Here is a 19,878-nt window from a genome sequence, read left to right on the forward strand (position 1 = left end):
GAGCCCAGGAGGCACGGCTTCTTCCTCAGCTTTTCTGGGGGATCCCGCCCAAGGAGCAAGGCCCTCCCGTGGGGAAGAAGGGCTGGAAAACACCAGGAGACAAGGGCTCGTCCCAGAGCTCAGGGTGAAGGCTGGACTGTCCATCCTCCTCAAGTCAGGTGGGACACTGGGCTTCTCAGAGTCTGGACTGGCGGGGCTGGAGGGCAGATACAGACCGTACTGCACAGGCTAGCTGGGACCTGGGCTTTGCATCACCACCTCCAAGGGCGGCGCTATAAGCATGTCACAGAGGTGACAGAGGATCAGAGAGGCCCCTGCAGCAGAGAGGAGGCTAAGCTGGGATGTAAGACTGCCTCTGGGCAGGGATGGAGCCTGGGTGGAGCAAGTGGTCTGCAATCGGCTGCTAACCTAAAGGCTGGCTGTTTGAACCCACCCAGCGGCGCTGCGGAAGAAATGCCTGGGGTCTGCTTCCACAAGGGTCACAGCCAAGAAAACTCTATTAGGCGGTTCTAGTCTATGACATGTGGGGTTGCCCCCAAGTCACAAGCAACTTGACAGCTGCGGGTCTGGCCTCCTTTAACATCACCAGCGGGGAGAATCATCAGCCCAATGCTGATCCCTATGAGGCGGAGGTCAGACATACCCCAATTCTCCAGCCTTTTTACCAATTCTGAAACCAGCCATCCCTCCCACAACACTCTACTTCTTTGCTGGGTTCAATAATGCATTGCAATAGCCACACCAAAGTCAGAGACCATACTCACAATTATGGGATTTATTAGGGAAGTAACAGGATGAGGAAACAAGTAGGCAAAGTCTCCCTTCTTCAGTGCAGGACAGCTCTCTCAGCTCCTCGGCTGGCTCAGGGCAGGCCTCCCCTCTCAGGCCTCAGCCCCACTCAGGTGTGGCCTCTGCCCCGCTTAGGCAAGTATTAGAAAGCTCTTCGGCTCCACTGGTAAGTACCCAGGGGCACCCCACTTCACCAGGAAGCCTCCCGCCTGAAGGCGCTTAAGCTATCTCTCTCCGTGGGTCAGGTCACCCACTGTAGCTACGTTGCTTCATAGGCCGGGAAGCCCACTGCACTGTCTCGCGCCAAGCTCCTGGTTCTGCTGCTACTGTTTCTGTCACTGCTTCTCACCGTCTCATGCCGTCTCCAGCGTTACAGCTCTCCCCCTGTCTTCCAGGTTTAGGTTCTCAGAGCTGGGACCCCGGGTCCAAAGGGCGAGCTCCACTCCTGGCTCTTCTTTCTTGATGGTAGTGAAGTCCACCCTCTGCTCTGGGACTGGCTTTCTTTTTAAGCATAGCAGGATGGCAAAACTGACCAATCCCCTCGTTAGGGTTCCACATACCTTATTTGCATGTGCCACCCCTACAGGGGTTCCATGCACCTTATCTGCATTATTAGCAATGCTGTCCAATCCCTTTGGTGGGCCACAAGCACCTTTTTTGCATAGTTCCAACCATTTTGTAGGAGTCACAAGATCGTGCATGGCTAGAAGTGCCATATTAAGCAATTTACTGTACCATGTGTTCTCAGTCTGCTTGAATGGTGAGGATCTGGGAGTCAGGGGCTCTTTGCAAAACAGCACGTACAGCGTTCTCATATGGTACCAACGAGTAAATAGACAAAGCCAAGAGACTGCATCTTAACAGGATAAAAAGGAACATGAGTTGAGTGTCGCCAACTCCAGGAATCCCTTGAGTCCACCCCCTTCTCCACCAACTCCCCAGCCCCCACCAGAGCTGGCAGCATGCTCCAGAGCACCCAAGACCTTACGCTACGGTATCTGTAGCCACATCTGGTAGGCTCCTGAGAGACCAGGCACCTTCTGCAGGTATGAATCCCCAAACCTGGCACAACAAAGGTGCAGGATGCCAGGTGTGAAGGCAGACAATGAACATTTGCGTCCGGCTGGCTGCCAACAGCTGACCCCAGGCGTCAGTGGTCCAAGCAAATTTATGGGGAGGAGTTAAGAAAATTCTACTTTTTTTTTCCCCCAGCAAAGTGGGAAAACAAACTTATTATTTAAATCAACTAACAGTGACTCTTTTTTGAAGTAAAAAGGTTCTGAGCTGAGGCTCATGGCCTAATGGGAAAGCGAGACAGAATACTTGAAACTGAGGCTGAATGAGGAAACCTGGGGTATGTGGACCCAGGTGAGAGTCAACTGCGAGAAACAGAGGCCACGCATGGGAGCCTGTGGGTCACCTGTGGTCACCGTGGGAGCCTGAATTTCGCTCGGGACACAAGACCCCACACTTAATCTGCTCTCCACCTCTTTCCTTGCCATCCCCGTCTTTGTCATCCAATCCAAATCCTCACCGTTCTTAATGTTTCAGGTCGAACCCCACACTTCCTACAAGAGGCACTGCCTGAGCCCCAGCCGCCGTCACCAAACTCAGTCACGACACGGATGGTCACCGCGCCATGACGTGACTAGTAGCCCTTTAATGTTCTCTCCCCCAACAAGCAGAGATTCCTCCTCCTTCAAGTGGGTTTTGAATGACTCCCTGTCTGGTCACATCTGACAAACACATAAGTACACCTAAGACCCTCTTGACTCAACTACTGGAGAAGATATCGACAGTAACAAAGGCGCCGCTGGGAAAAGTCGCAAAGAAATAAACAAGGGCTGCCAGCCACCATCACATGGGGTTGGGGGAGCAGCAGGAATGCATTGTCCCCCGAGGAGCGCGACGCTAACAACGGCAGGTGAAGCAACCCTGGGCTTGCCGACTCTCGTCGGCCTCGCTCGGTTCCCAAGTCCCTGCCTTTGTGCCAGGCCCGGGGTTCGGCGCTCGGCCTGCGTTATCTGCCCCACCCTCACGACAGCCCTAGGAGAGCAGGCCCTCCCACTGTTTACGTTCTACACGCGTGGACTCTGGGGACCAGAGAGATGCAGCGACTTGCACCGGGTCCCGGGGTGGGTGGTAGTGGTCCCGTTTGGGTGGCCTGTCGCCCGTGAGCGACTGGGGAGGAGGCTGGGATGAACACGGAGACCGGGGGCACCCCGGCAGGGGAGTCAGACCTGGGCCGGGGAGCCGAGCCGGGGGCGCGCAGGCGGTCGGGCATTACCTGCTGTGGGGGGCGCCGCTCCGCCGCCGCCGGGCGCGCCGGGGACCCGGGCCCCGCGGTGTCGGAAGTGGCAGTAGGGTCGCCTGCAGGGACCCCCGGGCGCTCCAGCCCAATAGGGGCAGTCGATGGCCCGGAAGAAGCCAGTGGAGCGTAGCATGGTCCGTGCCGCGGCGGGGCCCCGGCCCGGAGCCGCCCGGGCCCCCGGGCCCCTCACTGGCGCCGCGGTCGCCGCCGCCCGCGCCTCACGGACCCCGTCGCCGCCATCTTGCTCCGAGGCCCCCGGAGGCCCCCGGGACGCCGCCGCAAGGGACCCCGGGAGGGGCTGCCCGTAGCGCGCCTGATCAGAAGCGCCCTCCCACGCGGGACCGAGGCGGGTCATGGACCCACGGACAGAGAGAAGCGACAGCGGGAGAAAGTAAAGGGGACACGAGATGCCCTTCCTGCTGCCTCCGGAAGCCTCGCCGGCTCCGGCGCCCGGCCCTCGGCGGCCGTACCCTCGCCATTTTGAGCCCCAGGCCCCTGGGGCGGCGAGGCTGTCCGCGGCTTGCCTGACCAAAAAGAGCCCCTCTGGCCCCAGCTAAGGGCTATTTGCACTTAATTTACATTTAATTAGCATATTACCTTAAAGCGCCCTTTACTGGACAGGGCGGGTGTTACCTGTACACTGGGACACCCTAGCGTGAGTTACCCTGTTCAAACTCTGAAACCCTCCATGCAGATATACAGCTGGCTCTCAATAAGTGCTTAATTTCCCGCAGCTGGAGTTTTGCCAGCAGTCTAATGCCCCAGGTCCTCAGGAGGTGTGTTGTTCCCACTCGTTCATCAATTACTGAACACCTACTGTATACTGTGGAAACCCTGGTGGCACAGTGGTTAAGAATTCGGCCGCTAACCCAAAGGTCGGCAGTTGGAACCCACCAGGGGCTCCTTGGAAGCTCTATGGAGCAGTTCTACTCTGTTCTATAGGGTCACTATGAATCGGAATCAGCTTGACAGGACTGGGTTTGGTTTTTGGATTTGACTGTATACTATAGGGTCGCTACGAGTTGGAATTGACTGGTTTGGGTTTACTGTATACCAGGAGCCTTGGCGCTATTCATAATTTTTTCACTGATTAACTCTTTTCAGAAGTAGACTGCCAGGTCCTTCTTCCTAGTCTGTCTTAGTCTGGAAGCTCAGCTGAAACCTGTCCTCCATGGGTGGCCCTGCTGGTACCTGAATACCCGTGGCATAGCTTCCAGCATCACAGCAACACGCAAGCCCCCTCAGTATGATAAACTGACAAACAAGGTGCGGGGGTGGGGGGTACAACCAGAAGGCTCTTTAGAAGCAAGGATGGCGAGACTGCGTCTTACATACTTTGGACATATTGTCAGGAGGGATCGGTCCCTGGAGAAGGACATCATGCTTGGCAGAGTACAGGGTCAGTGGAAAAGAGGAAGACCCTCACTCAGCAAGATGGAGTGGCTGCAACAGTGGGCTCAAGCATTTTGAGGATGGTGCAGGACCAGGCAGTGTTTCGTTCTGTGGTACATAGGGGTGCTATAGACGGAGGTGACTCGACGGCACCTAACAACAACAACAACAGGAGCCCTGGTGGTGCAGTAGTTAAGAAACCTGCTGCTAATCAAAAGGTCGGCAGTTTGAAACCACCAGCCGCTCCTTGGAAACCCTGTCGGGCCATCCTACTCTGTCGTATAGCGTCGCTATGAGTCAGAATCGGCTCGAAGGCAACCGGTTTGGTTTTTTTACTGTATACCAGGCTTTGGGTTAAATGCTATACCAAACCAGGCAGAACGGATACGTGGGGAGGGCTCACAGCCTAGTGGGGTACAGTGGAGGAGGCTAACATCTTAATGGGAAGTTTCAGAGTGACCTAATGCTGTGATGGGGGCAGGAGCCATGTCACCAGCGGTACCTGGTATGGAGTACAATCAGTGTTGATAGAAAGAAGATGCATAGAAGAGTGCGGGGGCAGGAGAGGTGGCGGTGGTCTAGGCTGTGGGCCTGGTAAGGGTCCTTGTTGTTCAACCCAGGAGGGCAGTGGGGAGCCATGGCAGGTTGAGAGCAGGGGAAGGACCCCGCTGGATTTCTCCATCTGGCAACCACGTCTCTCCCTGGGGACTCTCCACCCTGCTCCCTCACTGCCGTCCTCCTTCCCCAGTAGTGTGGTTATATCATGTGGCCTTTCATGTCTGGCTTCTCTTACTGAGCTTGATGTTTTTGAGGTTTGTCCACACTGTGGCGTGTATCAGAGCTTCATTTCTCTGTATGGCTGGATAATATTCCATGGTGTGGATATACCCTATTGTGTTTATCCACACATCACTGATGGACATTTGGGCTGTTTCCACCTTTTGGCAGTTGTGATTAATGCTGAATAATGTTTCTATAAACATGTGTGCACATGTGTCTGTTACCTGTTTTTTTAATGATGTGAACTTCTTGCCCGTGTTTAAAACTTGGGCAATATCACATACAAACTCTGATCCCCAGTTTGTCTCTGAAGAGCCAGCCACATTGGACCCACCGCTGGCCATTGCTAAGTTCAGCGACCCCCTCTCCCAGCCCCACTCTCTTCTCACTTCATCGGTGCCTCAGATCTTTCCACCATCACGGAGATCTCCTTAGCATGGCTCCTGTTGATGCACGAGAGATGAAATGAGAGATTCCCTGAGCTGGGCCCATAGTAAGAGCTCCAGTCAAGCTAGCTGGTCTTGGTCATTCATCCAACAAAGATTTCCAAATACCTACTAGGTGCCAGGCACAGGGCTAAAAACATCAGTCCACAACACACAGACCCCTTCCCCTCTAGTGGAGGTGAGAGTAGTTTTGAAGAAGGTAAGGAGGGAGCCAAGTGGACCTTTGGGGGAAGAGGATTCCAGGTGCAGGAACAGCCTGTATAAAGCCCCTGAGGCAAGGCAGCGCCCGGTGAGTTGGAGGAACAGTGAGGAGGCCAGTGTGGCTGGCGCAGGTGAGCGAGGGGGAGAGGGCAGGGCCTTGTGGGCCTTGGGGAGGACTTGGCCTTTCACCCTGAGGGAGGTGGGAGCCCTGAAGGGTTATAGGCAGAGGAGGGAAGGGACCTGGCTCAGGTGCTCACAGGTGACCTCTGGAGGTCTTGGCGGAGAACACACCCGGCAGTGAGTGGGTGGGGCGAGTGGGGACCGGAGGCCCCAGGACGGTGCTTCCAAAGAAGGTGGGAGAAGGTGTCGGACACCTGGAGGTGAGCACTGGGCCAGTGGATCTGCCCACGTGGGGGCCTGGGGGTGACAGTTTCCGTTGCACGGGGGAAAAAAAAAAAAGGGGTTCTCAAACGCCCGATGGGAGTGTACCCAAGAGAAGACTGGGAGGGGAGGCTGTGAGAGTAGACCCGGCACTCCAGGCGTTTGCTGCAAAGGGGCAGAGAAATGAGCAGGAGCTGGAAGGGAGGAGGTCCAGGGAGCGATTGCCTTGTTCTCCCATGGAGATGCGGGCTGGGGGGACCACCCAGTAGAAACGGAGAAATCGCTGAAACAGGAGAGAGGGGGAGGCAAGAGGCAGGCTGCCTTCGAATAGCGACGAGAGGGTGGAGCCCCGTGCCCAGGTTGCGGGCGGGACCCGGGGTGGGTGAGGCAATCTGAGCGGCATGCAGTACCAGGGGCGGCCACCAGATGGCGCGGCCACCGCCTTCCCAGGGCGGGAATCAGGCGAAGCCCCGGGGAAGGGCAGGTGCTGGGGGGGTGGGGGATTCTGCTTTTCGGCTCTGGGGGCCCCAAGAATCCTAGGAGGGGGTTAAAGCTCTTGCCAGCTTCTCAGTGCACCCCACCCGGTGGGCTCTTCCCCTCCAGCACTAACCTGCCCCCCTCCACTGGGAGCTGCAGGGGGCTGGCACACAGTCAAAGCAGAAACAAAACCAAACCCACTGCGTCCATTCCGACTCATAGCAACCCTATAGGACAGAGTAGAACTGCCCCATAGGATTTTCTAGGCTGTAAATCTTTATGGAAGCAGACTGCCACATCTTCCTCCCCCTGAGCGCTGGTGGGTTCCAAGGGCGGACCTTTCGGTTTGCAGCTGAGCGCTTAACCACTGTGCCACCAGGGCTCCTGGCATACAGTAGGTGCTCAATATTATGAGCGGCCGGTCAACTAGGCACAGGAGTCTAGTTGGACACGAATGACGGAGTGGGGGGCCGGGGACCTTACTGGGAGGGGCCCTGTGCCGCCCGCGGTTGGCCCCAAGGGGCGCCGGCTCCCCCAGCCTCGTCGGCGCCAGAAGGGGCGGGCGCTGGACGCCCCCGGGCGCCGTGTCACCGCGCCTCGGTTGCCGGGTAACCGGGTAACGGGGCGGGAAGCCCAGGCCGGGGGCGCAGCTGCACAAGGCGTGGGTGACACTGGGCGGCAGCGCGTGCTGATGCCAGCCGCCCCCTCCCCAGGAGTAGGGGCGCCTCCGCATCGGGCTCATTCATTGTGGGGGCGGTTATTCTGCGTCCCAGCCAGAGGGGCCTGGCCAAGACCAGCTCCAGGCCCGAGGGCTTCCTAGCCCACTGCCTCAGTTTCCCCAGGTTGACGGCTGTGGAGCCTCGATCCCACCCACCACACTGGTGGGCAGGGCAGAGTGGCTCGGAGAGCCCAGGGCTTCGGGGCCAGCGACTAGCCACAGGAAGAACCTCACAGACACAGGAGGTAGGGTTTAAAAAAGAGATTGTTTAATTAATTAATTAATTAAATACAAGGATGAGGCCAGGCAGGAGGGGGAGGGAGAGGGGGCGCCCACCCACGGAAAGCCAAGGTCCTCGGGGGCCCTCCCTCCTGCAGGCCCCCACTGCTAAATGGCTGGCACCCATCCCAATACCCAGAAGCTCCTCATACGGAGGTTCTCCAGGTCCCTGGACATTGGATGGGGGGAGGGACAAAGAAGAGTTGGGGGCCATGGCCCCCTGACCTACCACCTGCAGACTGGCACCAGCCAGGTGGGGCCCAACCAAGGGAACATCCAAAGTCACAAAGGTACACAGGGTCCCAGCCCCCCACCCACCCCCACGGACTAAGGCATCTCACTATCAGCTGCCAGAGAGAGAAGGGTTTGAGGGCACAGGTGGAGACAGCCTGGCCCTGTTGAGGACCCCCAGGTGAGGGCCGAGAAGGGACCTTCTGGAGCCCAGCTCCTAAAGGCTTCCCCTTCCCCCCTCCCCCAGGACATTGGGGCTCGCCAGCTGGGGAGGATCCAAAACCCCAGCCTGCAACTAGTGGGGGACCCCTGTCAAAAAAAACCCTGCAACCAACAGGGGGGCCAGATCCTTTCAGGGTCTTGGGTGGGGAGCCTGCTGTGCCCCTTCGGGTCCAGGGCAGGAGTCCTCAGCCCCTCTGTCCAGAAGATGGGGGCATAAGCGGTCTTGGCATTTACACCCCCTCCCTCCCCAAGCTCAGACCACGGAGACGCCCCCCAAACACACACCCCTGAGGACAACAGACCACCCACGCGGGGGCCCAGAACAATAAAGGGATTGGCGCCTGAAAAAATATTCTACCCCGCCCAAAAAAACGAGCTTTTTCCCAGGAGCCGGCCATTCCTGCTCCAAGTCCACATGGAAGGTTCTGGAACTCAATTGTGTGGCCGAGGGGCTGTCCCTTTCAGGCACCCAGAAAGAAGAAGGGTATTAGGGGGAAGGAGGATGCAGGATGCAGCTGAGGGCCCGAGAGAGCCTGTGGCCCTGCTGTCCCAGGCCTGACACCCCACTTGCAGGGGGGGTGAGGGGTACATCATAATCAATGGCTATGGGGGTCCTGAATGTTTGGGATTGATTGTCACGAGACACTGCGGAAGGCCAAAGTCGGGGACCCTACCCCGGCAGGAGCAGGGAGGCTGCGTCCATGGTGCCAGCCTCCCCCAACAATCTCACACACAGACACCCAGAGAGGGGCAGTAGGGCCCCCCCACACCAGCAAGACAGGGAAATAAATAAAGCCGCATTCACTCCCCAAGTGGACCCTGTCCCTGCCTCCCCCCCAACCCCTGCCCAAAAAGTGAGTCACAATGCTCTTTGGAAGCAGCCCTGGGGTCTCCCCATACCCACCCCAAGCCCCGGGGGCCCCTATGGAAACCCTAACACCCTCCTGCCGCCACCCTGTCTGGGTCCGCAGGGCGGCCCCTTCTGTGGGCAGTGGGCAGAACCTGGGACACCTGAGATTGAGTACCCAAGGGAGCAGCTGGGCCACCCCATTTCCCTGAACATCTCCAATGGCTTTCGGTGGGGTTGGGGCCCCAGAGTTGGGTGGGGCCCACAGTGACCCCTGGTTCATCTATGGCTCTTTGCAAAGTTCACCCCAAATGGAAGGGAACAGCCTGGGAGTGGAGTCTGAGCCCTTAGCAGGGGGCTCCTCTCCTAGGAACCCCACCCCCAGAGAAAGCAGGGAAGTGGTGACAGTGACCCACCATGGCCTGCTGGCCACCCCCTGGGGTCCCTGTCTAACAGATAAAAGGAGAGTTAACAATCGCGGCTATTTACACACACAGAAATCCCTTCCTTTCTGCAGGCCCCAGCCATCCACCGAGACCCCTGTGACCTGGTCTCAGCCTGGCCCTACTTTCTGGAGGGCGTGCCCAGGGTTCACAGGAGAAGGCCGGCAGGGGCTGGGGCTCCCTGTCCGCCCCCCTGTTCCCATGGGTGCTGCTGGTGCTCCATTCCAAAGGGCCAGGTACCCTACAGGCCGGCAGGGCCGGGGCTGGCTGAGGGGCTGGCCACAGGGCTGCCCGCCAGGCTGCAGGGCAGTGAGTTGCTGGGCGAGGCGCTGCGGGCACCGGGGCGCCGGAGCAGTTCTGGGCGGAAGTCGGGGTGGCGGCGAGCATGCTTGGTCAGGTGGTCGCTGCGGGTGAAGCGCTTGGAGCACAGGGGGCAGTGGAAGCGCTTTTCCCCCGTGTGGGTCCGGTGGTGGCGGGCCAGCTCGTCGGAGCGCGCAAACTTCTTGTCGCAGCTGGGCCAGTCGCAGGCAAAGGGGCGCTCACCTGGGTAGAGAGGGAGGACAGACAGCTGTCAGGTGCCGCTCTCTTTGGAAGACAGAGGAGTCTGGAGGTGGGGGCATCCCATCAGATCCCAAAGGGTCCTCAGTCCCAAACACACACCCCAGTCTAGGAGCTGACTTGGGAGCATGAACTTAAAACCTTTAAACATGCAAAAAGGAGCCCTGGTGGTGCGATGGTTATGCGCTTGACTCCTAACTGAAAGGTCAGTGGTTTCAACCCACTTACCCAGTGACTCCAAAGGAGGAAGACCTGGGAATCTGCCTCCACCAAGGTTACATCCAACAAAACCCCGTGCAGCAGTTCTACTCTGTCACACTGGGTACCTGAGTCAGAGTCGACTCGATTGTACCCAACAAGGGGGGCGAGAGGGAGGGAGGAACAGGGAGTCATTAACTGAAGACCACTGAGGTTCTGTTCAAGTTGATGGAAAAATGGGGAAGCCACACAGGACTGATCAACGTAACAGGTCACTGAACTGTACAGGTAATAAATGTAATGGTGAAATTTTTGTTATGTATATACTCACTACGATAAGAAAAAAAGAAAGAGAACCTAGAATGAAGCTGAAGTTCCTCCAGGTCTGTTCCCAGCCCCCCAGTATGTGACCCCGTGGGCGAATTGAAAGGGCTCCCCCACATGAGCGCGCGAGCTCAGAACACACGTTGGGAGCTGGGTTTTTGGAGCGGCTGATGGTTATGTAAACGGGTCACTCCAGGCCACCCTGTCCAACTCGTGTCCATTCCCAGCCCACCCTGCCTCCCTGACTGATGGTCCAATCCTCACCCACCCCTCCTGTGGGGCATTCCGGAGCCTCCCAGGTGTTCTCGACCCCATCAACGCCCTCCTTTTCCACATGACCACCTGGGGCGCAGAGACCCAGAGGAGCCTAGGTGAGTGTCGGGGCAGGTTCTTGTGCCGAGTGACCCTCTACCAACAGAGCGACATTTGAGGCGCCTCCGGAGCCACCTGCAGCCCAGCACCGAGGCGGGTGCGTGACCTCCGGGAAGGGGCGGGACCTGGCGCAGCCACAGGGACCGGCCCCGCCCCACAGAGCAGATGGCGCTGGAGGGGCAGCCACCATGCTCAACTTCCTCCGCAGACCCCTCCCACCAGTAGCCGGGCCCCGCCCGTCCTGTCCCTGGCCACCGCGGTCAGGGGCTCAGCTCCAGGCCTGTGCCGCCCGACTCCCAGCTAATCGGTCGGTCGCGACCCCCGCGGCGTGTGCGACGTCTCCCCAGCGGTCCAGGAGCGCCCAGGGCTGGGCGGGGGCAGGTCGGTCCCGCCCTTAGACCCAGTCTCCCCAGGCCCCTATGCTTTAGAGTAGCCAGCTCTGGTCGCCTCCGGCCACGCCCGGAACCAAGCAGCCATGGGCACCCGGGGCGGGCACCCTTCCAGACCTCGCTCCAGTACAGGCACCCCGGAATCCCCAGGTCAACCAATCCCGAGGGCCCAGGGTTTTGGAGGGGGATGGGTGATAGAACTCGGGCATCCACGTCCGTGTTCGACACCCTCATGGCACCAGACGAGAAAAAGAAAGCTGGCTGGGACCAGGTCCCCCGCGTGGCCCCAAAAGCCGGGCCTGACCTTGACGGGGCCGCAGCATGGTCGCAGTGGCCGGGGGGCAGTCACTTCATGGGCTACCTGCGGGGACCCGAGTGACCGGGGCATAGCAAGGAGGGTTGGGGGGGCATTTGCCCCTGGGCGCAAGTCCAGGGGGAGGCAGGGGCGCAAACTTAAGACATTGACCCTGAAAGCTCGTTACACAACTGGTGAGAGAAAACTACAAACATAAGGGGTCCTTCCACCAAGGGTCAGGGAAGGGGCCCCCAAAGCGGGACCCGGGGCAAGAGAGAGCAGAGGGGACCGGGAACGGGTAGGGGGAACATGAGACAGACCCACAGCCGTGGGGAGGAGAGTGCCTAGATTCTCGGGGCAACGCGATGACATTTCTGTTCCCAAAAGCTCTCATGGGCTGCCCTGGGATAAGGGTTGAGGGGGAGGGGAGAGCAGGAGGAGGAAGTGAGGGGGTGCCGGCATTCAAAAGGGGTTGCCAGGCTGGAGCAGCAAAAAAAAAAAACCCTCCCTCATCCTCTGCTCCCTCCCTGCTACACCGGAGACCCCCAGCACCACCGGACACTGGTGCCAGGGCCCCTAAAAAAGTGTCCTACCCTACGCGACAGCTGCTGGCCACACATAGCTGAGAGGTGGACAGGCCCTGGGAGGCTGTCACCCCAAGTAGCGGAGAGGGGCGCTGGTGCCACCTCCGTGGGTGGTGTCACAGGAGGCCACAACCATGCGAGTGTCCCCAAGACCACCGGCAGCCTTAAATCCCTGGGGCTGGCCCCTTCCTACCCCACATCTCTCTCAGACCTGGAAAGCAGGGGTAGCAACAGCCGAGAGAGGGGTCCCGGCAGGAGAGCGTCCCCTACAGAACCAAGGGGCTCCAAACGGCCCCCGCTTATGGTGGCCACTGAAAACCAACAGGTCCTGGGGGACCTCAGCCTGGGAGATGGGCCCTGGTTAGAGAAGAGGGGCTGCTGGCTTCAGATGGGCCCACGCGCCCCAGGGCGCAGGGACTCTTGTGGCCATCTTGCAGGGTGGAGACAGAAGGCAAGGGACCACCCCTCGGGTTTGCCCTGCACTTCGCTCACTTCCCCTTTTGGGGCGCCAGGCCCGGCTCCCCGCCTCCGCCCCCTCCACTTTGCAGGGAGCAGGTTGAAAGAGGCGGGCGCGTGCAGCCGCAGGGAACACAGCTGCCGCACGTAGCCGGCTCACGTGGCCGCTCCCCGCCAGGGACGGGGGCCCGGACCAGGGTCGTCTAGGCGGCCTGGGCGCCCGCCAGCCCCGCCCCCGCCGGCCGCCCCGGATTGCACTGCGCACATGGGTGGTGCGCGCACGTGGGTGGTGGGCGCAGGACGCACAGGCGTCACCCCGGGCCTGCTTAATGCTAGGCCCCGCCAGCCACAGTGCCCTCGCTGGGAGGCGCGAGTATGTGACACTTTGGGACGCAAGAGGGCGGGGCCCCAGGTGGTGGGACAGGGTGCCATTGAGGAAGCCGCAGCTGGAGCTGAGTGGGCGGGGCCGCGGTGAACTTGACCCTCTGACTCAGGCTGTGCCCGGGTGAGCTCAGGACAGCGGGGCCGCCTGGCGAAGCACTCAGGGAAATGGAGGCCACATGGTCCTGGGAGCTTGGTCCCGCCATTGGGGGACGCCTCTGCCTGCTTGGCCTTAATGGCGGGAGCGTGCAATACCTCCAGGGGCAGGGCCAGCGGGCTGGGCAAGGGGTGGGCTGCCAAGGGTGGACTCCACTGGGGGACACAGGAAATGAAGAGCCCCCCCCCCCCCGCGCTGCTCAGGGCGCAGCAGACACCTACAAAAGCACGGGGAAGGCTGGGGCTGCTGCCGATGGGTGCCGGGGGAGGTGGGTGCCAGGGGAGGACCTCGCACCCAGCCGGCAGTCGTGGAGAGCTACCTGCTGGAGCTGGCACCTAAGCAGGTCTCCAAGAGCACAAAGAGAAATCCAGAAGACTCAGCAGAAAGGGCCAAAGGTTGACTGGGGCACCCTGGGGAGCAGGGCAGAGCCAGGCCCCCCACCCCCCAGCCTTCCTGATGGCTGTGCAAAGGCACTAGGGCCAGCCTCGGGGGGCCTCATCTCATCTTCCCCATCCCCCATAGCTTCAAATGCCACCCAGGCCGTGGCCACCTCCAAACCTATCTTCCACCCCAGCCTCCCCAGGCCCGCGGAATCCAAACCAGTTATCCGGCCCTTTGTTTCCTCACTCCCCCAGCAAGCTTCCCCTTTTCAGCCCACTGTTCAGTTCCCACCAAAAGCTGAGGACAGTCTCCCCCGCTATCTCTGGCCTCCCACCTTCCCACAGCAAATCCTGCCAGCCACCCCACGCCCCCAGTGTGCTGGGACTGGTCCTATAGTCCAGCAGCTTCCAGAGATGCAAGCGGAAGGCCCCCAACACCCTCTGCCCTGCTCCAAGCCTCCTAGGGCTCCCACCCTGCTCTGGGTCAAAGCTGAAGCTGCTCCCCGCCCCACCTTCCTCACTGGCTTCTCAGAGCCCTCTTCCCTCACTGTTTTCTGCTCAGCATCTTCCCCCAGTAAGGTTTCCTTGGTCCCCATGGTGGGCCCCTCACTCCTTCATGGCTGTCCCCTTAATCAGCACTTCCTGGTTCTTGTCTTGGGTTTGCTATCTGAGCCCCCCACCCACACCCCAACTATCAGCTCTGAGGACTGGTGCTCTGCTCACAGCTGGGTCCCCAGCATGGGGCCTGGAGTGCAGTAGATGCCTAATACTTGTGTGGAACAGTTAACAGTCCTGGACAACCAAGCCCTGACTACCCATAGAAGTGATGACAACTGATGTGGGGTGCTAGGTCTGTGTGTTCAGCCCCCTGCCCCCGTAGGGATCACTGCTACCCCCATTCATTTAAAATTGGGGCAGTACAACCCACCTGCAGGCCCACGTCCCAGCTCACCCCCCCCAACTGGCATCTTCCCTGGGGGCTGTCTGGGGGGAAGGGGGTACCACTCCCAGAAGACCCTTGGAGCATGTGTGTTGGGTTCCCTCTGTTCTGGAAAGATCTCTGGACCAGGACGGCCCACCCAGCGCTGGTATCATTCACCAACTCCTGGCCTGCCTAGGCCACCTTTATCAGGGAGCCTAGGAGGCAAGGGACAGGGACGGAGGTGGTTATCACCCCCGCAATGTTGAAGGACCTACACCCACTGGCTAGAGGGAGCAGGAGCCCTCTCCCCACCCTGGGGACAGGCACCCCACCCACTGGGAGGGGCGCTGGGGAGAGGAGGTAGGCAGCAGTCTTTGGGTACTGGCCAGAGGCCGACATGCCACCCCCACCCCCTTCCACTCCTATTGGACCTGGCACTGCCCCCCCAGATAAGCCACCAGTATGTCCCCCATCCTGTGCCCCTCGCCCTGACCCTCAGGGAGCTAACAGCCTCTGCCTGGGGATAATGGGGGCTTGGCCCTGAAGGGGGGCAGCTGTCTCCCCCTCCAGGCCTCAGTTTCCCCATCTGCCTCTCCTCCCAGGTTTCATCTCCTCCTGTACCCCTGCATCCTGGGACTTCTCCCTCTGACCCAATTCGGGGGTCTGCCCACCCCTGTCCCTCCCAGAAGTGGGCAGACCTACCCTCCTCAAGGCCTCCACCAGGATCCCATAATCCCTTCTCCATAAACGGATTTTCCTCTGCAAAGCCAAGCCTCCCCCTCCCCACCCCCACCTGCCCTTGGGATTAAGTGGAACCCTTCACCTGCTCTGCCCCCTCCCCACCTCATCCTCAAGCCCCAGGCACACTGCACCACCCAGAGCCTCTTAGCCTTCAGCATGTGGTTCCCCCGCTCCTGAGACACACCCTTCCCTGCCCTACCCCTGCTGCTTCAGGTGTGTCAGGGACCTCCCTTCCTCCAGGTAGCCTCCCCTCCCCCGTTTTTGTGAGTCCCGGGGGAATAGGGACTGAGTCTGCTCATCGTTGGGGTCCCTGGTGCCTTCCACAGCTATAAAACACAAAGTAGGTGCTCAGTGTTTCTCAGGCTTAAGTAAATGGGAGTTTAGACCAGACCAGAGGTTCCCACCAGAGGTGACTCTGCCCCCAGAGGTCACTTGGTGATGTCTGAGGACATCTGTGTTTGTCAGGACTGGAAGTGGGTTCTCCTGGCATCAAGTGGGTGGTTACCAGGGATGCTGCTCAACACCCTACAGTGCACAAGATAACCCCACCCTAGACAAGGATCTGGCCCCCATGTCAGCAGGGCCAAGGTGGAGAGACTCAGCACTAAAATACTGCTCCTCACAGCCCTCCCAGGCCTGACCCCTTCTCTGGATGAGGGTGTCAGAGACATCCAGAAGGTGCAGGGAAGGCCGTGTGCCAGGCACTGGGGGGACATGGGGGGGGGTGTCCAGAGATGAAAACAGTTCAAGAGCAGAAAGGAGACAGCCAGCCTCTCTCCTCCCGCCCCCGCCCCATCTCCAAGCTCACACACTCCGTATCCACGGCAACGGCATCAACATCTCCCGCAGCTTCCAAAGTCCTTTCCCGCCCCACGCAGGAGAGCACCGGCTGGGCCAGGAGCTGTACGGCTGGGCCAGGAGCTGTACGCTAGACATGGGGGTGCCAGGTGTATCTTTGGAGCCCCCCTCCCCTCCCACTTGCAGCTAGGTGCCCCTGTGAAAATCCATCACCCCTTCCAGCCTCCCCACCCCTGAGCCAAAGGGGGTCAAAATCATAACGGGGGCACCATACTCCATACCAGCCTGGGCCCTCCTGTGCCTCGATGTGCCCATCTGTAAAATGGGGCAGAGCTAGGATTCAGTGCTCCCTTTGGAAGTTGGAACTGACTCGATGAAAGTTTTTGTTTGTTTGTTTTTTTGGTTTTGCCAAGAGGAAGGTCATACAAGCGGTCTGCAATCAACTATTAAAGGTTGGCAGTACCGCAAAAGAAAAGCCTGGGGGTCTGCTTCCATAAAAATTACAGCTACGAACACCCTACAGAGCAGTTCTCCTCTGCAACACGTGGGGCCGCCGTGAGTCAGAATCCACCAGATAGCAAAGGTTTTTTTTTTTTTTTTTTGCCAAGATGACAGCACACCCCAAGCAAGGGGGAAGGGCAGGACTGTCCCTCCCAAGGGCCCTAGGGCTAGGATTCTGCAGACAGCAGGTGCCTAATTATGACCCCTCATTCTGTCTTTCCCCAGGCCTGCCCAGCCCCAAGTTGCAGCATCGGTAATGCATCCCGGGCCAACTCTGTCATGTCCCAGGCCCCTATTCCCCAGGGCCACCCACGGCAGTGGACACCACCAGGCCTGGCCTTCCTCTCCCAGGGGGCTGCACAAACCAACACACCTACATTTAAAAGAAGCCGTGGTGGTACCGCGGCTGGGGGAAAGATGTTAAATAAATGGAGATTTATTTTTTTAAGCACGTCGAAACCCGTCGCCATGGAGTCGATTCCAACTTAGCGACCCTATACGACAGACCAGAATTGCCACGTAGAGTTTCCAAGGAGCCACTGGTGGATTCGAACTCCCAACCTTTTGGTTAGCAGCTGAGCTCTTAACCTATGCACCACCAAGGCTCCATAATGTCCAAAGCCCTCTGGAGATTGAGTCACAGGGCCTTGACAAAGAGGCCGTTCTTCAGGAGCTGTGCCATCCTGACCCAGCATCACTACTATAAATGGGCTCGGGAAGCAACGAGAGAACAAGACAATCAAGGCCCCCAAGGATCTGCAAGGGGGTGCACCCTGACCTCCCCTACTCTGTGGAGGCAGCACGTGGCTTGACCCCAAACATCCACACCTCGTCTAGGGTACCCTGAACTCTGCTCTGCAGGCTGCAGTCTTGCCCTCTCCAGTTGTGGCATGGAATCCTTTTTCTTCACTAGCTTAGAGGCCACCGCCACCATCATGTGGAGCCCACAAACACTGAAGGGTCCGGAGAAGCCTTAGCCACACCCCTTGGGTGCCTGGGTGGGAGGTGGCCTGGCCACCCAATGTGATCTTTTTTTCTGCCCCTCTCTTTATCTTCCTCCACCCACAGAAGCCTTTCCACCTTCGAAGACCCCCAAATGCTCCTCTAGCAGAGATACTAGGACTCCACTGCCTTGAAGAGGAGTACCACCCAGGGGCCACTCAGCTGGGAGGTGGAGGGGCCTGGAAGAAACCAGGAATCCATACAAAATCCTGTTCTGGCACCCTGGGTCCCAGTCTATGGCTCCAAGCAGTTGGGTGAGACCTCAGGGAAAGGTGGGAACCATGCCCTACTCTGTGACCAGCTTCTCCTCTCCTCCCTCCTGGCTCTCCAGCCCCCACCGTCTAACCCCTCAGTGTAGCTCCCCACGTCCAAAGACAGACTCAGTTCCTGTGCACATCAGTCCAGATCCTCACTTCATCTTTAGGCGGCAAGTCTCCAGCCATAAGCGGGCCGTGGACTGAGCCAAGTAACCTCCACATCTACCCTGAAATGCAGTAGAAAGACAACCTCGAGCCCTTTTTACAAATAACAAAACTGAGGCCTGGGGTCATCCCACACAAGATCAGAGCTTGCCCCGGGTCCCCAGCCCTGCTTTCTTTCCTCTCCTGCGCCTCCAATACCAAGCCCAGACTGGCCACCGGAGAGCACATTCCCCGTCCCCAGGCCAAGCTCCGAGTGTGGAACAAGCCCTCAGGGTAGTGAGCGTGGGACCCACGGAGGGGGCAGAGCGAGGGAGTGAGCCACAGCCGGAGAGAATGACCACCCAAGACGGTAGGAAAGGACCCGCACATTCAGCAGGAAAAGGGGTAGTCCACAGGGAAACTGGTGGGGTGACCAGGACTCGCCAGGCTCCAAGCACTCGCTGCACCCCAGGCGGGGCTATGCTGTGATACGCTCTAGGGTGGCTTGGGCACCTCCCCGCAGCCGCGCGCACCTTCCCAGTTCCCTCCCCAGATGATTCTCCTCCCCAGGTGGTGGGAAAGTGCGCTAAGGTTACTTGGTGGGGACTAGAGCCCTCTAGGGTTCCCCTCTCAAGTCCTCATCTTCCCCTGACTAAACCCCCCCACCCGTGCACCCAACTCCGCCCTCCGCCTCGCTGAACCTCAGAGCCATAGAGAAAACGTGCCGCGTCCCCCCTGGCCCCACGCCAGACGCCTCACCGCCCTCCGGGCCGACTGCGCGCGGCCACCCGAAGCGGCGACGCGGCTCCGCCCTCTTTACAGATAAGAAGACTGAGGCTGGGGAAAAGCAGGGCCTTGCTCGGCCTCGGTGGGCTCCATCCACCGCGCCCACCCCCAAGGCTGGACGGCTGGGGGGCCAACCGGGGCACGTCCCGCCGCAGCCCCCAGCCCCTCGGGCGCGGTGAGCGCCGACCCGCGGCGGCCGCCATCCGCGCGCCCGAACCGCGTGGCCACCACGCCCCCCGCGCGCGCCCCACCCACCGAGGCACCGCCCTCCGCCTTCCCTCCTCCCGCCCGGCGCGGCGGCGGCAGCGGCGGCTCGGGCGCGCCCCCCTCCCCGCCCCCCGCGCGCCACGCAGTTTCGGGGTCCCGGCGGGGGGAGGGGGCGCCCCGAGCCCGGCTCACCTGTGTGCGTCCGCAGGTGCGACTTAAGGTGCGACGACTTGTAGTAGGCTTTGGCGCAGCCCGGGAACGGGCAGCGGTGGCTCTTGGCGGCGGCGGGCGCGGCGCCGGGGGCGCGAACCGAGGACGGGGACGAGGCGGCGGAGGACGAGGAGGCAGGCGAGGCAGCCCCCGAGGCGGCGCCGGACCCGCCGCGCAGGTCGGCCAGGATGCTGGCGGCCAGCAGGTGGGGCGTGGCGGGCGCGGGGCCGGGGGCGGCGGGCGGCGGCGGCGCCGGGGGCCCAGGCGGGCCGGGCTCGCGCCGCGCCGCGCGCACCTCCAGGCCGGCGGTGGGGCCGGCGCCCTCGGGGCCCGGTCGCCCACGGTGCACCACGGCGCCCGAGGAGATGGCCATGAGCACGTCAGCGGCGAAGTAGTCCACGCACGCCACGGCCGCCGACATGCCGGAGGGCGCGCCGCGCGGAAGGCAGCAGGAGGCGGAGCGGCCCGGCCGGCGGCGGCGGCTGCTGCTGCGAGTGCGGGAGGTGGAGGAGGAGGCCCGGCGCGCGCCGCCGCCGCCGCCGCCCGCGCTCGCCGCCCCGCCCCGCCTGACGCGCCCTGACGCACCGGAGCCCGCGGGGGCGGTGGCCCGCCCCGCCCGGAGGACGCCCCCTCGGGGCGCGAGGCCCCGCCCCCGATCCGGCCCGGCGCCCCGCCCCCGGCGCCCCGCCCCCCGGCGCG

At 60.6% G+C, this 19,878-nt stretch overlaps 3 protein-coding genes across 7 annotated transcripts in view; 1 reads left to right on the forward strand and 2 right to left on the reverse strand.

Annotated features, from left to right (window-relative positions):
* Window positions 1–3,290, reverse strand: part of REXO1 (RNA exonuclease 1 homolog) — a 36,503-nt gene extending 33,213 nt beyond the window's left edge. For all 4 annotated transcript variants that reach the window (XM_064280130.1, XM_064280128.1, XM_064280131.1 and 1 more), the window contains exon 1: window positions 3,077–3,290. In XM_064280130.1, coding sequence (XP_064136200.1) covers window positions 3,077–3,233 — 157 coding nt within the window. In that variant the 5' untranslated portion in view covers window positions 3,234–3,290. The remainder of the gene's footprint in view (window positions 1–3,076) is intronic.
* Window positions 3,291–7,496: 4,206 nt separating this feature from the next.
* On the reverse strand, window positions 7,497–19,655 carry KLF16 (KLF transcription factor 16). The gene is made up of 2 exons (XM_064280135.1): window positions 19,162–19,655; window positions 7,497–10,060 (listed from the first exon to the last, which is right to left on the reverse strand). The coding sequence occupies exons 1-2, from the start codon at window positions 19,598–19,600 to the stop codon at window positions 9,759–9,761; spliced, it is 741 nt and encodes a 246-aa protein (XP_064136205.1). The 5' UTR covers window positions 19,601–19,655; the 3' UTR covers window positions 7,497–9,758.
* Window positions 11,226–18,725, forward strand: LOC135230584 (atrophin-1-like). Of its 2 annotated transcripts, none has more exons than XR_010321142.1 (2): window positions 11,226–11,350; window positions 16,799–18,725. XR_010321142.1 is itself a non-coding variant. In XM_064280134.1 (2 exons), the coding sequence occupies exon 1, from the start codon at window positions 13,243–13,245 to the stop codon at window positions 14,368–14,370; it is 1,128 nt and encodes a 375-aa protein (XP_064136204.1). In that variant the 5' UTR covers window positions 11,226–13,242; the 3' UTR covers window positions 14,371–16,655; window positions 16,799–18,725. The 2 variants fall into 2 exon arrangements, 1 of the variants encoding a protein (XP_064136204.1); XM_064280134.1 differs by having other exon boundaries at window positions 11,226–16,655.
* Window positions 19,656–19,878: the final 223 nt, after the last annotated feature.

The sequence above is a fragment of the Loxodonta africana genome, chromosome 3, assembly GCF_030014295.1.
Source record: "Loxodonta africana isolate mLoxAfr1 chromosome 3, mLoxAfr1.hap2, whole genome shotgun sequence".
Lineage (NCBI taxonomy): Eukaryota > Metazoa > Chordata > Mammalia > Proboscidea > Elephantidae > Loxodonta > Loxodonta africana.

Bases quoted from the DNA above. Each gene is read 5' to 3' on its own strand.
- LOC135230584 (XM_064280134.1), top strand. From the start codon at position 13,243: ATGGAGGCCACATGGTCCTGGGAGCTTGGTCCCGCCATTGGGGGACGC.
- KLF16 (XM_064280135.1), bottom strand. From the start codon at position 19,600: ATGTCGGCGGCCGTGGCGTGCGTGGACTACTTCGCCGCTGACGTGCTC. The intron at 10,061-19,161 runs GTGAGCCGGGCT...CTCTCTACCCAG, and splicing joins GCACCTGCGGACGCACACAG to GTGAGCGCCCCTTTGCCTGC.